This window comes from Thunnus thynnus, chromosome 18, assembly GCF_963924715.1.
Source record: "Thunnus thynnus chromosome 18, fThuThy2.1, whole genome shotgun sequence".
NCBI classification, from domain to species: domain Eukaryota; kingdom Metazoa; phylum Chordata; class Actinopteri; order Scombriformes; family Scombridae; genus Thunnus; species Thunnus thynnus.
The window spans coordinates 24479592-24497239 of NC_089534.1; the positions used below are offsets into that span (position 1 = coordinate 24479592).

Below are 17648 nucleotides of genomic sequence, written 5' to 3' on the forward strand. Positions count from 1 at the left end.
TTTTTTACATCTGGAATCACACAGAACCACAGCCCATGAATGAAATTTTTGCTGTAGTGCACACATGCAGCATCTATCCTCAAACATCTCTCTTCTCGCCTGCACAAGAACAAAAACCTCAGTATAGTTGGATGTGTCCTCTAACCTCTAACCAAAGTCTAACCAGCACTTGTAAATGCCAATAGATTAAGGGAGAGATGGCAGCTGCCTTCATTTGGTGTTGATGCATTGTTGTCTTCCTCTTCTTTGTTTGTGGTGGTAAACAAAAAAAATTGGACCAATGTTTTTACTAATTTAATGCGTCAGATCTCTGGAAATGGTTCTTTATAGACCCTCCAGGGTCCCATAAGAAGTTTGATTTTATCATGTGTGTAGAAACAGAGAAACAAAATGTCTAATAAATCTTTGCATGTGAAGACACAGATGCTGCTGTTTGTCCATTTCAATATTAAAGGATGAGGCTGGTGATTTTCTATATTTTTCTTACTGTCAACAAATCTCATGTGCAAAGTCAAACAAACAATGAACTGATCTACTTACTGTGTGTATATCCAAAGCCTGATGTATCTTATTCCTCTGTGCCGCAAACATCCGTTGTTGTCCAAACACTATAAAAAAACATGTCAATGAGTAACACTGTTACGCATGTTCCTTCGTCCTGAAGACTACGTTTACAGTAGTTTGGTTATAAACTGCTCCAAAAACGAATAACAGTGATAACATTTTCAGTCTCTGGAGAGTAATTCCTTGCACTGCAGACGCAACTGCGGATGCGTGGGAACATGTTTTTGTAAATTTCGCAAAGAACTTCAGTACAAAGTCAAGAGGTTGTGACATGTAGCACAAATAAAATAAGCTGATGAAGCACTCTGGTAATGGTAATGTACCACATCTTGAGAAACAGATGGTCAAAGCTAAACAAATGATTTATTGAAAAGAGAGCCTCATAATAGGTTGTACTGTTACAACTTTAATCTCCCTGCACTATGTAGTGTTACATATGTGCTGTGTAATTCTTTACTAAACCAGCAGCAAATGAAATTGTCACATTTACTGTAGGCATTAAATCTTCTCAAATGTGGGTCAAAATGTCTGTTCTGCAGGGCACATCCATCCAACCAAGCACCTACATACATATGTGTAAAAGTAGTTCCACTTTCATACTTTTACATTTTTACTGTATCAAATCCAAAAAGTCTTACCTTCCTGTAGGATAAGTGAAACCATGCTGACTTTCGTCAAACTGACCTCACAGTCTTTGTTCTGACTGTTGGACATGTGTGTTGGAGATCAGGTGATTTTTCATCCAATCATTTCTACATCCTCCGCACATGTGGAAACATTCATACTTGTAATTACTCCTCAGAAATGTCAATCAAGGCACATACATATATGTTGTACACACCCATGTGCTTCAGTGTTTGTGATCATGTGTGCAACTCACACACACACACACACACACACACACACACACACACATCCAAGTGAACTTCCTCCCGCTTTCTTCACCTGTTGACGTCTCAAAAGTGTCTGTTTCCAATTCACCTCTACAATGTTATCAGGAATAACAAAGTTCACCTGTTTAAACAAATCTACATTTTATTACTTCAGCAGTGCATATACAGCATTTTAGTGGTACAAATCAACACAACAAGTAAAACATTGTGTACTTTTTTAAGCAAACGTGAAGTACTGTGTATCAAGTATTTTCTTGACATAATCATGTTTGATTTAGGCATTTATTTTTGTATGCATTTTGTTAACTCCATAGCCCTTATATGTCTAATGACCAGCACAATGTGATAAAAAAAAAACAACAGACATGTATACACAGAGGAGCCATTATCCCAAAGTAAAATAGTAAGGTCTTTACATCTGTAATGACATAAAACCAAGTAAACATTAAAAACCAAGCACTTTAAAGTCTGTACTGGAAAAAATGACACATTTAAGTGGTTAAGTACACTTGGTTTAAATTGCTTTGCAATGTGCTCTAACTATCAAAGGTATGGCATTAGGCTGCTTTACATTTTCAAAGACAAAGTATTTCAAAGAGTTTTTTGAGCACTGATCTGAGGTCAGAGGAGCCTCAAATCACAACAGTTTTATCCTTCTGATATCTGATAGGCTGCGACTCAGCCAGGAAGGAACATCAGTCAAGATGTATTTAGCTGTGAGAAGAGAGTCAGCCAGAGGGAAGGCTGGCATTGTGAGCTTTGTAGTCCGTCCATCATGAAACATATGAGAACAGTTATTGTGATATTTAAGCTGGCTGAAGTGTGTCTCTGCACTCAAAAGCTCATCAGATGATGGGTCTGCAGAAACATCACCTGTTGCTCCAGTTCTCCAGAATTCAAATTTACTGGCAACTTGGAGTTTTAGTTACATTTCTCTGAGGCAGAACCACTCTGAAGTAGAGTTAAAGTTGTTTGAATGAAGGCAAAGTTTGTAGCACAGAGACATAATAACAAGGACAAATATGACAAAGATGAAGGTGTCGCTATTTCTTGGGATTCTGAATATTTCAAGGTAGCTATGTGTACTATATACAAAAAAAGCTAAATGTTAAGACCAAGCAGAATTAGTGGAGAAACAACTGCAAATATGTGGGTTTTTTTTTTTGTTTTTTTTTTTAACTTTTCACAGCATAAGGAATAATCTATAGTTAAAGGAATAGTTTGCCATTTTGGGAAACACAGTTATTCACTTTCTAGCACAGAGTTCAGAGAAGATCAGTACAACTTTCATGTCTGTATGGTAAATATGAAGCATGTTCCCCAAAATGTCAAAACTATTCTTTAATCCTAACTAATTATGAACTGTCTGTAAAGTACTGGTAGCTACCACTCGCTAACAGCAAAGACATAAGACCTAAAGGTGACAGTCAGGAGTCACATTGTTATAAATGTTAATCCAATTTTAACCGCTGCCTCAGAGCTTCTTCACCTTTGGGTCAGGATGCCTGGTGGAGTCGCTTGGTATGCGAGTGAGTTTCGGAGATTTTAAAGACTCATATGTTGAATAAAAAATTGAAAAATCCTGCACACTGTCTCGCTTACTGCTGGAAAATATATTAGTTAACAACATTTTGGTCTGGTTGATCTTCATTGGGTATTTATTTAATTTCTAAATATTCCAGCAGTAAACAGTACCTCAAGCTTTTTTGCACTATTATTTGCAAATATTTTAAGATTTAACATTATCTGTCTGTGTAGCTTGGAGCGGGCTACAACTGAATTTCATTGTGTAATCCTGCATTGTATAACAATTAAAATTCACCTTGAACCTTGAGACAGTGTGCAGCAGTTTTCAAATTTTTATTCAAGTTGTGCTTTCCTTTAATTATTTGCTTTTATTCGTCTATTTTAAATATTTAGAAATTTGAGACCCATTAAGTCATGGACCCTGATTTAGTTGGTTGGTCAAATGTTGAAAGGAGAAAGGGCACCAAACTCTAACCAATAATCTACCCTCCTTTATTGTTTACGTTAACTACTTGGTTTACATGACTTTTAGTAGCAGCCACAAGTCCTGGTACTTATCTAGATAAGGTGCTGTAGTTAACCTAACTTACCATCCAAGATCAAAAAAGTAGCCATTGCCATTAATATTTTGCCAATACAGTAAGCCAGTTAGGGAGCGTGTGCTATAAAACACTGATTTCTGCCCACTGTGGTGTACATGAACCTCCAGAGCAGCTCTGCTTCTGACAGACATTTAAGTAAAAGCCAATCTGCTGGAAAATACAGATTATTATGACTAATGTGAGATCAGAACAGACTAACTACAAGCTATTTTTGAGGTAAACATTGGATTCAGATTATCAAAATGTCACAATAATGATCCCTTTTAACACTTGAGTTAACCTTTAAACATTTGTCTTTGTTCCTCCCAGTTAGCCTCTCTCAAGTTAAAAAGAAAATGGAAAAGTTAATGAACTGTGTCTCTTCAGTGGCAGATAAGCATAGAAACAAAAGCTGGGAACACTGCCATTTCTCCATAGCTGTGCTAATGCTATATGAGTCTCCTGCTATCAAAATACTGTACTATTCAACATAGTTTAAATGAATATTAATGAATATTACCTGCTTGTATCAATACTGTAGAATACTGCAACAGAATACGTACTACCAGTACATACACATTTCTCAAAACCTGTGTAAAACTATATTCTGAGAAAAAGTTTCAGAGGAATTTCAATCTATGCTTCTCCGGTTAACACAGGGTTATTTTTCTAAAGAGGAGATGACAAATAAGCAGAGTGAAAATATACCGATGGAGCCCTGGGTGTTATCTTTGGCTGTTGTTTTAGAAAGAAAGAGCTTTAAGTAATAACTCCACGGCCAAAGTGCTGAATGTGATGCCTCTGCAAGATGAATGAGAGACATCAGGATCATACACAAAGGCCTGGTCGCCACTCAGTCGTACTGTCAGCTTTGCTTCGGTAGTGCACATAAAAACAGAGCAGATATTGTACAAGTGTGTGTATGTGTGTGTTTTAGAGTGGTACACTCAATCATGCACACGTGTTGGAAAGTACACAACTCTATAGACTTGTAAAATTTGAATTTGTTCCATAATACTCCACTAGTTTCTTTCAGTTCACCCCTTTTTAATATCACCTCATGCTCATACTACTGCATATACAGTATATACTGTATATTAACTGTTTATCAAGGACTGTAAGTTCCTGTTGTAATTTAAATTGTACTGTGAAACTCTTTCATGAAAATGTTCACCTGAAGCAAAATTCTTCAGTATTAAACAAACCTGAGTGGTAATTGCATAGTGGTGTTATAATGGGAAACTTTGGCAGTGAGATTTCTGTCACTTTTTATCTGTTTTACTTTTCATTTTAACATTTGAAGGACTTGAGTGCCCAGGACTAATTCAAAGTGATGCCAGTAAACTAAACCTAAGTCAGTTAACTATTTTTTAAATATATGATTGTGAGGTTTTGCCATGGCACATCAGCTGCTCCTAAGACACATTTTGCATTTCACACATTAAATCTAGATTTATGCAGTGAAAAGAATTCCAACAAATCATCCTGCTTGATATCTGAAAATGTAAATAAATCTGCAGCATTTCAGGCCAGAGGGACATTATTTTTCATTACAGCTCCAGTTTGCAGGTCAAGCTGGTGTATTATTACATAAAAGTTACTCTTGTCTCCTCTTTGAAATATTATTAAAGTAGAACTGGACAAATTTAATATGTGAAGATTAGTTTACCAGGAATGAAGTGTGTTACTCAGCCTGCAAGAACAGCAGTGTAATGTTTTCTGTGGTTCTGGAGCAGCTTTGTCGAGTCTGAAAAAATAACCCTAATGAAAACCTAAAGGATTTGGCTGGCGATTTTCTATATTTTTCTTACTGTCAACAAATCTCATGTGCAGAGCAAAACCAACAGTGAACGGATCCATTTACAAGTGTTGTGTGTGTATCCAGAGCCTGATATATTGTATTCCTCTGTGCCGTGGACCTCAGTTGTTGTCCAAAAACTATTGAAAACACATCAGTGAGTCACACCGTTACATGTTCCTTCATTACAAAGAGTTTGGGTACATAAGTTTGTTTAGAAATGGCTCCATAGACCAATAACAGTGATCATGTTTTCAGTCTCTGGAGAGTAGTTCTGGTAAGGCAGACGCCTCTGTGTTCAGTTTACAGAGTTTCACTAGCTTGTTGTGCTACACATCACACAACCTCTTGACTTTGTACCACCCTGTATATTTGAATTTTAGTACAAACTTTTCGTAATGAAGGAACATGTCACCCAGTGCAGTGGTGTGGCTCACTGACATCTTTTTAATAGTTTTTGGACAATAACAGAGGTCTACAGCACAGAGGAATAAGATATATGAGACTTTGGATACACACATAGTTCTTGAAGTAGATCAATTCATTGTTGGTTTGGCTCTGCACATGAGATTTGTTGACAATAGGAAAAATATAGAAGACTGCCAGCCATATCCTTTAACTTGGCTTGGGCCTGGAGATTTTTTTATTTATTTATGGAAAGCCTGTGTTGTGGCGTTTCAGAGACATAGGCATTTATCATGCAGGAAGGATACACTGAAAATTACATTTGTAAGACCTCAAAAATTCACACAAAAGTATGTGTAAATATAACATTGTTAAAAGAAAACCAAAAAACAAACAAAAACACAAGGTGTCTCCACAGTGACGACAGTAAGCAAGTGAAAATGAGAAAGATAACCAATTAGCTTCCTGGTAGCCCAGAGAGTTGTCATTACTGTTCATTATAGGGTATCATAATGTTTGTAATGAACTTCATTGTGCTCATTGAGAATGTTAAAAAAAAAGGTATGTAAAGTTGCAAAAATTATTCTTAATCAGAGGTAAATAATACCTGGTCTGTATTGAGCAACTGAGTGAAGCTTTTGCAGAAAAATGTAGTAAGGAAAGAAGTTACCCACCCACAATTCCCACTTCTATTGCAAGTTTCTTTTGAGACACATCAGTTCACTGAGTCCGGTTTCTCACCTCATTTTCCCCATTCCCCCTTTCCAGCTTCTGGTTTAAAACAGAAACCCCCAACAAACACCAAGGCACTTAAACACAAGGTAGAAAAAGTCATTTCTGGCTATGGTGACATGAAAGAGTCAAAGTCATATCCAAAACATTTTTCTCCTCTAACTTGGACACAAAATTGTGAATGCACAGCATGCGTGCAGATTCATTTTCATAATAAGTAGAAAAAGTGGGCCAGACAATTCTTGATTTGTTTAAACTAGGACAGCTTACACAGAGAGATTTTACTATAGGTTATAGGAGCCCTTGGGGGAAAAAAGGAGGTTTGTGAGTTTGCCAAATTCTAAGGTGCACTTAACAATGTTTTCCCTCTAAAGCCCTCTTCAAATGTAAAACATGACTGGGTAAAGAGACAGGTTAGTGCATATATTTCATTCCAACCTGCAGCTTGATGTCTCCTGTTGGCTTGAAGAAGAAGGGAGGTACCAGTTTTTTTGGATCTGAGAGCAGCCATAAAGATTAAGCCCCACTGAGAGAGGCATAAAACTTTGAAGAAAAAGCTTGTCCTTTGTGGTTGGTTTGGTGTGTATGCATGCATGTGTATGTGCATTAATGCTGAAACAACCAAACTTTTGGCAGTTAACAGTGACAGACCCACAGTTATAAATCGTCCAGGGCAGGCGTCCATGCATCCATCTGTTTATACTCATCTGTCCTCTCTTCTTCCTAATCACTTCATCCCTCAACTACTGCCACTGATAACACTTTCCAAAGTTATTAGTTGCAGATTTTTCTTTTGCGCTTTCTTTTTTTTAAATTTTTTTTTATAAATATAAAGCTCCCAGTAAGCACTGATTTGGTGATTTTCAGTTTAAAAGATGGTTTGATATCTAGGTTAAAACAAAAAAGCAACAGCAAAACTCCACAACAATCTGAAAACATAACATATGTTATGGCCTTAAAAAGTTGTTATGGCCAATGAATTAGCAAACAATTGCCTCTTTACACATCCAACAGACACAGAGCAACATTAGCATTTCTTTTGAATCATGTCCTGGCCACCTGATGAATGTCAGTCAAATATCCATTCTCCTTTTAGCTCTTTTTTGGTCTCCACCAACTCCTGAGAAAATATCTGGTTCATTAGCTGCTAGAGGTTCAATGTTCTTTCCTCACCAGCTAATAACTACTTTGTCTGTTGTTTGGTGCTGAGCAGTAGGCGTACAGTGGGTGTTTATCTTTTGGGTGGACCAGTTTCTGTCTTAGTGTGTTGCTGGGTTTGAAAAAAACACAGGGATGTGGTGTTTGTTATGAGTCTGTGTTGTCTCCCGAGTTTCTCAGATACTCCAGCACGTATGAAATGAAGATGTTGTTGTGTTTATTCTTCCTTTCTTCACCACCCACTGTGTTGGTGTTCTTACTGGATCTAGTGGCTGTTTTCACAAAGGTCCAGTTAGTGTGTCCACAGGCTTTAAGTGCATCTTTCAGGTGTTTGTGCTCCTTCTCTTGGGCCTAGGCACTTGTTGGTACATTATCAGCTCAGTGGTGCAGGGTTCTGATAACTCCTAGTTTATGTTCCAGTGGGTGGTGAGAGTCAAAGAGTAAGTATTGGACTGTGTGTGTGGGTTTCCTGTATACTCCAATGTGGAGGCTCCTGTCCTTTTCAATGTATATGGCACAGTCCAAAAAGGCCAAGTTGTTGCTCCTTCCTCTCATGTAAACTTGATGTTACTGTCCACTGAGTTAATATGTTCTGCGAAGGCTTGCACTTCCTGAATTTTAATTTTTATCCATGTGTTGTCCACATATCTAAACCTGGCTCAGTGCTGTTCCTCTGAAGGAGTTCAGGACTCTGCTTTCTACTTCTTCTATGTAGAGGTCGGCCACAATGGGAGATACTGGTGAGCCCATGGCACAGCCATGCTTTTGTCTGTAGAACCCCCCGTTATGGAAATAGGTGGTGTTCAGACAGAGGTCCAGCAGTTTGCAAATCTGGTCTGGGTTGAGGCTAGCTCTATTCATAAGGGTGTTGTCATGTAGCAGTTGTTTCCTTACTGTTTCCACTGCCTACATATTTGTGATGCATGTAAACAATGAGGTCACATCATGGGACACCATGGTTAAATCTGAGTCCAGTTTCAATCCTCAAACCTTGTTCACAAAGTCCCTGGAGTTTTGAATATGGTGAGGAGTGTTACCAACCAAGGGGGCTAGGATGGTAGACATATGTTTGGCATTGTTGTAAGTAACTGAGTTGATGCTGATGATAATGGGCCTGAGGAGGGATCCTTCTCTGTGAATCTTGTGGAGCCCATACATGCATCGGATCGCTTCTACAAGATACAAGCAATGATATTGATCATGATTGATGGTTTTCTCCTTCTGTAGCTGTTGTAAACATTCTATGGCCTTTTTCTTGTATCCACTGGTGGATTTCGCCTCAGTGTTTCATATGTATTAGTGTCACTGAGTAATATGGTGACCCTGGCATGGTATTCCACTGCGTTTAGGACCACTGTACAGCTTCCTTTATCAGCTGGTTGAATGGTGATGTATTGGTCTTTGCTCAGTGACATCACAGCCTTCCTTTCCTTGATAGTGAGGTTGGAAGGGGATGCCTTTGTGTTGGAAAGTGCTGCCGATACCTTCAACCTGAGCTGTTCTGCCGTTCTTCCGTTAAGTTTTTTTTCCTTATGGATGATCCTGTTGCTGTGATGAAGTCAACTATTTGTAAATGGTGTTGTGTGATTGCAAAGTTTAATCCTTTGGCTAGGACATCTTGCTCTGATTGGGTTCTCTGTCTGACAGGTTCTTCACCCATCTGTTGTATGTTTCGTCCAGTGTGGAATTATCTTTATTTTGCCTCCAGGTAAGGTCTTCAGCTTTCTTAGCGTTGCTGGCTCATGACTGTAGGTTTTGGAATTTCCGTGTCTGTCTTTCCTTGCTTTTGGCGTGTTGAGATAGTTGTGCTTTCTCAATAAAATCAGTGACCTTTTCCAAGACTGCACTGGGCAGATGTGATTTCAATTTCTGGAGTAAGCTGTCAGCCTCCTTATTCAAAGCTTCAATGGGGAAATGGACCTGTCTCACTTTCTCATTCAGTAGCTGGTTTTGCGTCTTCTCTAGGATCATTCTAGCTCTGTGGCTTTTCACCGTAGAACCTAGACGTAGGCTGTTTGGTATGAGTCTGTGTTGTCGGCATCTCAGGTTAAACCGTAGGTGGTTTCTGTAGTCTGCAATTTTCCTGGCTGTCCTTTCATAGTCTCGTGTCATTCTGAGGGTGTTCATCCCAAAATGTTTAGTAAGATTTCAGTGAAGATTCACAGTCACCCAGGTTATGGTTATCCAAGGAGGGTTGAATCAAGAAGTATCTACAACCAAGTCCAGCCGCCCTTGATTCAACCCTCTTTCGATAACGATGACCTGGATTACTGAGAATCTTCACAGACATGTGAACCTATCCTTTAACTCAGACTTCTAGCCAGCTTTTGATCTACAAATCACCAAATCAATGCTTACCAGGCAATGCTATGTAGTATATCATGATAAGGCAACATTGGTATATTAAGCATCACTCAAAAGCCATTCCTACATAATACTGTGAAGAGCAGCTGCCTGCAAACGAAAGAACAGTTTGTCATTGACACAGTCTTGTCAGTTTCTTTTTGTGTCATTTCAGCTCCTCAGCTGACACATGTAGACTCTAGGTTGATGAAGTTGTTGGATCAGCTCCCCTTCAACTGGGGGTCAAAACAACAAATATGACCCCAGACGAGCCTCTGAGGGCAACTTCACCCTACTCCTATGAAAGCTGACCACAGACCCTTAATGGAAGACAGGTGAGATCTGTAATTCAGTCCTGATGACGAGTCCTGTCCTGCGATCCTCCCCTTGCGTACCAGCTCATATGGTGCACTGCTTAATAAAATGAAAACTTTGTTGCTCAAAGTTTGAAATTTTTCTGCATTTTCATTGGCCCCTTTTTTCAGTCTTGTGGTTAAAAAGGTCACGTTTAGTCATAAACTTCTAAAAAAGCTGCAGATCTAGTTCACACAGGTGAGGTGGCACTTTATGCAGGTAAAACAAGCAACACACAGCTAATATGACACCTCTGGGACAAATGGTGGGGAAATGTCCACCTTGAAGCTTCTTAAAAGTTGAAGGCACTTGTTTGAGGAGATGTTTGGCTGCTGCAGCAGTGTCAGGATCGTGATGGTTTAGATGGCGCAGGTCACACCAGCGTCCTCCACGTGGCCACAGTTGGTTTTGCCCCAACCAGAGAACTTACACTGGTGGATGGTGTCTTCAGTCCCTGTACATGCCACGTCATCCATCCAGATCAGACCTGTGCCTGCACAGGATGAAAGAGACATTACATTATAGTTTTGGACTACAAAATACACAAGTACAAACTATTTCTGATGTGGAGCTTGATGTCTCTGCTCTGATGTTGCACAGCTTTTCTTGAGATGTCTTTTTGCACATTGTCATTACAACTTTCTGTATCTCAGTCGAATGCTGCATTCATGTCATATCGGAGTTCTTGTAATCATGAGTTTCAGTCATCCAAGTTGTACTAATAACTGGGATTTTTCTGAAAGCTCCAATATATCCGACTTGGCACTTAATAATACAGATGTGCCTGAAAACCAAGCAAACATTGATGCCTCATGTCAGCCAAAGTCCGTCGTTCAAAGTAATCAAACCTAAATTTAACATAATTTTATCAATGCACAGTATTTTAAATGCTCACTTGACCACCTTTGTTACAACCTTCTTGGGTCGCCAGATGACATGAAAGCTCACACCACAACTCACGTGGGAAAGATTCTTCAAATGTGAATGCAGAACTACAATATAGTTAATGTTGCCTGATGTTGTCTTGGCTCTGATCTCATCACTCCTGGCAGCATACATTTACACAGAGAGAGAGACTGAGAGTGACGATAGAAGATATCTTCCCATGGGACTAAAGTCAGAGCCTGCAAGTGGATGCCTGGTTGGTGGTGGGGTTGAATGAAGCAAGCATAAAATTCTTATAGTGCAGTAAAGAAACACCTGGATAGTTCTGACACCTTAAATAGACATCCAAATAGAAAGTGTGCATTGGACAGGTGATGCACAGAGTGGGGCATGTTGCCTGTGAATGTGGGGGGGCTCAGGGATCCGAAACTTCTGAACCTTTTTTTGTTGTTTTTATTTTGTTTCTCCCATCTGTTTTCCTTTTGTTTTTCCCTTCTTTTTATTAGTTCTGGTCATATTCTGCCTATTGTTAAATGAAAACCAAAAAACACACATAAAAAAGTTCTTGAAACCCCTTTCCCAAGACACTCAAAGAGAAGTCCCCCATCTAAAGTGCAGTATATAGGTAGAAATATGGAATGCAGTCAATGAAAACAATAACCCCCTACTTTTTCCTCGTAATTTTGAAGATCAAAAGTCAACCCATAACTTATTTGGAAGATAAAAAGTCCATCTGGTCTTCAACACCAGCAGTCCAAGTTCATCGTTCCCTCTGATGGCTCATTCATGTATCACTTTCCCTCTTGTTCATGCGCACACAGTCAAAGTGATCTAACTGCAGAGAGTGAACATGTTGACTGTGGGTTTGTGAGTTTAATCACCAGCTGCAATTTGTGATTGCCACACATTTTTCCATATCATTAGCAAAGTAAAAAATCTTTTAGCTGCCTTGTTGTCATGTAAGAAGAAGTGTATGTGGAGGACAAATCTGCATCCATATGAAGCATGTGTGTGTCTTCTCACATTGTATGAAATGGGTGATGATCGTTGGTTTTGGTGACCTTTGTGTAATAGTTTCTCACGCTGAAAAATGATGAGTGTCTTCAGTTGTTCCCATGTTTTTTGCCAAAACTTCATTACAAGAAGTTTTTGGAAGCAAATTTTATTAGGTGCAGAGGCTTCAGTACATTGATACCCCTCCTTCACGTAAATGAAAGAAGCATTCATCATTAGAAGTGTCTGTTTATGACCTTCTTGAGTAAGACAGCGAGTACTTTCAGGGCTTCCTCATAGAATTGTTGATCAGATAGTGTAATACTGTATCCGGCAATAAAACACACAGTTCCAGCTGGTAAGCAGAGGTTTGGCAATATTGTTTTCCTATAAACTTTGGTTCCTGTTTGTAAAACCATACTCACTGGAGACTCAAGACAATACCAGACGATTCAGTTTTGCAACACTTTTGAATGGTCTAAGGACACTGCACTCAGCTGTGAGGGAATAAGAGTGAGATCAAGCGACATTTGGTTGCACTCACATGCTGGTACTCAAGTTTAAGGATTCATAACTTAAGGTTTTATGTCCCATAGGTGAGACGAGAGGCTGACTCATCAGTAATGTCCCTAAAGCAGCATCTGGTATCTTGTAAATGCCATTTCTACTGCTCTGCTCTAAATCTAAGCTGTTAATCACTCAGGTGAAGTGAGCTGTCAGGTAAAAATTCAAACAGGATATCAGAAGATAAAGAAGATGAAAAAACAATATGCCAAATATAACAAACATCATTCTGGCAGAGTCATAAAAGAAGAGGATAAAAAGTAGCCAACAGATAAGTATAATCAGAAGTATTCCAGTAGTCCAGTTTCAAGCCAACATGCTCATGAGGCCAAACTTAAATAATTCTGAACCAACAAAAGGAAAATAAAATTCCTCAATCAGTCTCTGTTTGCTGTTTTCAAGCCCTCTCATCTCTTACATCCTTCTAATCTTCCACTTTATTTCATCTTACAACTTGCACAAAGTTCAAGGCACTGTCAAGATCAAAATTACTTAAATGTTAATCATCACCCCAACAAGACCATTTGAAAAGTGATTATTGTTTGTGATGAGAAATGTGAATTAAAGAATAATGGGAACAGTACAATGAACCAATGATTAGGTCTTGTGAAAGAGACTCCAGTGCCCTTAATTCAACTCTATCAACTAACCAGAAAAATAAGAGACAGACCAGGAGGTTGAAAATCGCATTAGCCTACAGTCATGGCAAAGGAAAATTATAATAACTGTTGCTGCTTTCTCATGTTATCAGAAAGCTCTTTCCTTCTATCACAGGTGATGAATTCCTCATTTGTAAAGGTATTTTATATGAAAAGTACGTGGGCCATGAGGTGCAAAACACACACACACACACACACATACACACACACACACACACACACACACACACACACACACGCAGGTGACGAAACAGAAAAAGTTTTGAGCATTTTTAAACCAGCACTGAGAACAGAATAAAACAAGACTAGCTCAAAACCTAGTATATGGCTGGACCGTGTATGAAATGCTAGACAGAGCAGTAGCTTAATAAAATAAATCAAAATTTAATATAGAGACTGTTAATTTGAATATATCTATATTTATTGAAATGTGGTGATATCTGTAAATAAAGAGCCCCAGAGGCAGCGCTGTTGTTCTGTCCAGTAAAAACATGAAGCTTCACTTCACATTCAGACAAACTAATGCAGCAGCTACAATTGTTAGATTTCATCTGTGAGACCAACATTTGTTTTCCAAAAGGAATTATATCATATATGAAAATGCTACGGAGACATCAGGGCCAGAGGTAAATTACCAAAGAGCTGCACAGATCAGTTCATCAGATCATGTTCTCCCCTGGAAGACGATGGACGTCGGCTGGCCAATCATCTCAGAGTTGGCCTGCTAGCAGCTGAGATGACCGACCGGTCTCACAAGCTCAGCGGCTCCTCACAGCTCCGAAAACTTAGGAGCAAATTTCCAAATAGGTGTTATTTGGATAAACCGGCCACACATTGGGAATCTAAATGGTTAGTTTCTCGATTCACCCAGTCAGTCACTAAGTCACGGACATTCACGCACAGTATTCACATTCATTTATAGGGCTGGCTCCACTGTTGCGGTCCAGCCAAAAAATATCTCTCTCTATTGGTTATATTTTTGAGGAATGTTATGGTTCTTTTTTTTTTTAGTATTTAGTGAGATGAGACAAAACAGGTGATATAAGACATAACAAGACAGAACGTAAGCAAATGGATGACATGACAGGATTTGCGTAAAAAGACAAACATGCATTGAAGACTTACAGTGGTAACAGCAGAAAAGAAAACTTAGGATGTTAGTGCTTATAATATGAAATGTGTGAAAGAGAGAGAGAGAAAAGAAAAAAAAAGAAGGGGAAAATCGGGAGGGGGGAGTAAATAGGGAAAGTGAAATATCCCAGGAGGATATCCCAGGTACAGCCAATTCGTAATATTTTCTTTGTGTGTTTAATTTTTGTTTTTTTCTCCTCTCCCCCTTCCTTTTAATCCCCCTTTTTCTTCCGAAGTTTGAGTTTGGATTTTACTTATTTCTGCGTGGGCCTGGGGTATTCCCTTCCTTAGCCGCCTCCAGACCCTGGGGAGGAAGCTGGCTGTTGGAGGGCGCACCATTTCGCCCACCCACCCATCCTGAGCAGCCCCCAGAACCGATTGGGAGAGAGCCTGTTCTTATGGGGGGAGCGATTCTTCCCATTCTTCCCCATTGCCACTCCTACCCCACCCCACCCCAACCCTGACCCCCCACCCCACCCTAGGGGACAGGAGATCAGGGCATCCCAGCCAGGAAGGTGTGGCCGATCAGACAACAGGAGGAAACGGGTGAACAAAGAAATTAAAGTTAAAATAAATTAAAAAAAAAAAAAAAGAAAATGATAAAAAAAAATCCTAAATGAAAGATAATACTGCCAGCTTAATGATGTTATTCATACAATAATAACAATGATAGCAATAAGTGTGTGCGTATGCGCCAGTGCGTGAGTGAGTGTATTATATAGTAGGAATGTTATGCTTCTGACAGCATCATCAGTTGCTCAAAACTGCTGCTGCATGTGATTTAGTGTTGACAGAGTCAGTTTTTGGGTACCTTCATGAGACAGAGTAGTGTGGAGCTATTTATCCTGCAGGTAAAATGTTTATTGGACTTGTAATTGATGTGTTTTTTCATTTATTTAAATGGCTTTTATTCTTTCATGAGTGATTTAAACATTAAATCTTAGTATGAGCTGCATCATGGAAAACTCTTTTTTCAAGCTAAAGATATTAAATTATTGTTTAAATTCAAACTGTATCTTTGATGGAAGGCCTCATTTAATCACGGAAATACCATGCTCTTCAATTAATTGATAGGTTTGACAAGACTCGAACATAATCAATCAAAACTGTCATTACAGCTTTCATCTACAACTTCAGGTATCTGGCCTGCAAAGACTACATTTTTTAGCATGACTCACTGCACTGGAAAATCAAACTGTCTACTTTTCCTTCTTTTCCACTGAAAGTACATTTAAGAAAATTGATAGAAGATGCAGCAGCATGTGACATGGAAGTCATGCAGACATATCAGAATGTTTGATGAGCCATGCAATATCGAAATGTTTCCAAAACTCTCACTGGGACTGTGTTAGACAGCACGTCTGCCACTGATGTGTTTTATGTTGTGTTGTTCCATTACAGTTTTCCTCACAGGAGGAAAGCATTTTTCACTTACTTCATGCAGACAGAGAAGTCCAGAATCTAACTCTAGTTCTTGAACTTCATCAGTAGTGAGAAAAACGGCAGCTCTGAGGCTACACTGGCCTGACTGAAATGGTGCTGAGACTTCAATATATGTGTGTTTTTGTATTTTTATAGATGTACTGTATGAAATACAGTATGTTCTCTAAAAGTGCTGACTAGGGTTTGGAGACGGGTATGCTTCCAGTTCTGTCCGTTTCAAGCTTGCCTGTTTCTCTGTTTTTACTACATCAAAGCTCAATGAAAGCAACTAAAGATTTAAAAAAATATGTATAAAGTTTTGAAGTGTTTAGATCATCACTGGACTCATAAACTCCCCACAGAAACCAATACTAATAAAATGTAGGTTGGTTAGCAAGTTGAATGAATTTTATTTTACAGTACATAGGCCAAAATTGTGATTTAAAGACATGAGTCTCTAATGGCTTACGACATACTGTGCAACACTGTCTGTCTTTAGACATTTGATTCAGATTTAACCAAAAAAAAAAGAAAAAAAAAACAGGGGGAAAAAGGGGAAAAACTTCAGGATGAGCAACAGACGAGGGACTCGTCTTCCAGGACAAACAGACAAATTAGAAAATGGAATTTGTCTACAAACGTACAAATGAAGCATATGTCTGAAAAATCTGATCACAATGTCACAATTTGAAATCTGATAGCTGAATAAAAATAGCAAAAACCAGGACACCAGCATCTCAGTTAAACCATCTGCTTCAAACATTCCTGCTTCGATTCACAACGTAACATAACAAAGAGAAACTGGCTGCAGATTTGACATCTTGAAAGCAGCATGAAACACCAAGCGCACATGGCTCCGTGCAGCCACGCACAGAGTAGAAATGAGGTATGCACTGGGTAAAGTGCACATGGGGCTGCAGCGGTAGCCAGGTCCGGCGTTGTTGTACATGAGCCCCAGCTGCTCTGCTGCTGTGCCTTCTGGGGGTTTACTTTAATCGACATGGACCTTTAAACCGTTTACTCTGGGTCTCAACACACATTTTTACAGCACAAATTTACGACACTTTTCACAAATAAGTGTATCCAACACATTGAGGGATTTAAGGGGAACATACAGGGACAATTTGATTCGGTGGATAAAAAGTCTATTTTTAGGCTGTCTGAAAAATCCAAAATGACGATAAATTTAAAATTGTGCTGACAAAAAACAAGCCTGTCTGCAGAAAATCAGCCGGTCCTGGATATTGTTGAATACCACTTTTTCTGTCCTCTGTAACTGATTCTCTGTGATGTCTGTTTGGTGTCTGTGTCTCCTCATTGATTATAAGGCCAAGCAAACTCTTCTCTTTTGTTTCCAGTCATGGGAGATAGAAGCAGTGTTCACCTGTGCTAAGTAGTTACTATTTCAAACTTTACAGTTTGAGCTCAGAAGACTGAGCTTGAAGAAGAAACCTTTGGGACTGTTTAGGAGCTAAGAACTTGTGTAAAAGTGAACACAGTCAAAATGCTGCTGTCATCTGGACATATGCATTGAGGGATTGCCTTATGGTTTGATTATCTAAAGGGTATGTAGGTATTTCACTGAACAATGTCTAATAAATGCACTAGTTTAAACAGAGTTCTCAACGCATCTTCCAGC

General features: G+C 39.0%; 1 protein-coding gene across 2 annotated transcripts in view; it reads right to left on the reverse strand.

Moving 5' to 3' along the window:
• Positions 1 to 1577: 1577 nt before the first annotated feature.
• scara5 (scavenger receptor class A, member 5 (putative)) overlaps positions 1578 to 17648 on the reverse strand; it is a 110129-nt gene continuing 94058 nt past the window's right edge. For both annotated transcript variants that reach the window (XM_067573245.1, XM_067573244.1), the window contains exon 12: positions 1578 to 10848. In XM_067573245.1, coding sequence (XP_067429346.1) covers positions 10715 to 10848 — 134 coding nt within the window. In that variant the 3' untranslated portion in view covers positions 1578 to 10714. The remainder of the gene's footprint in view (positions 10849 to 17648) is intronic.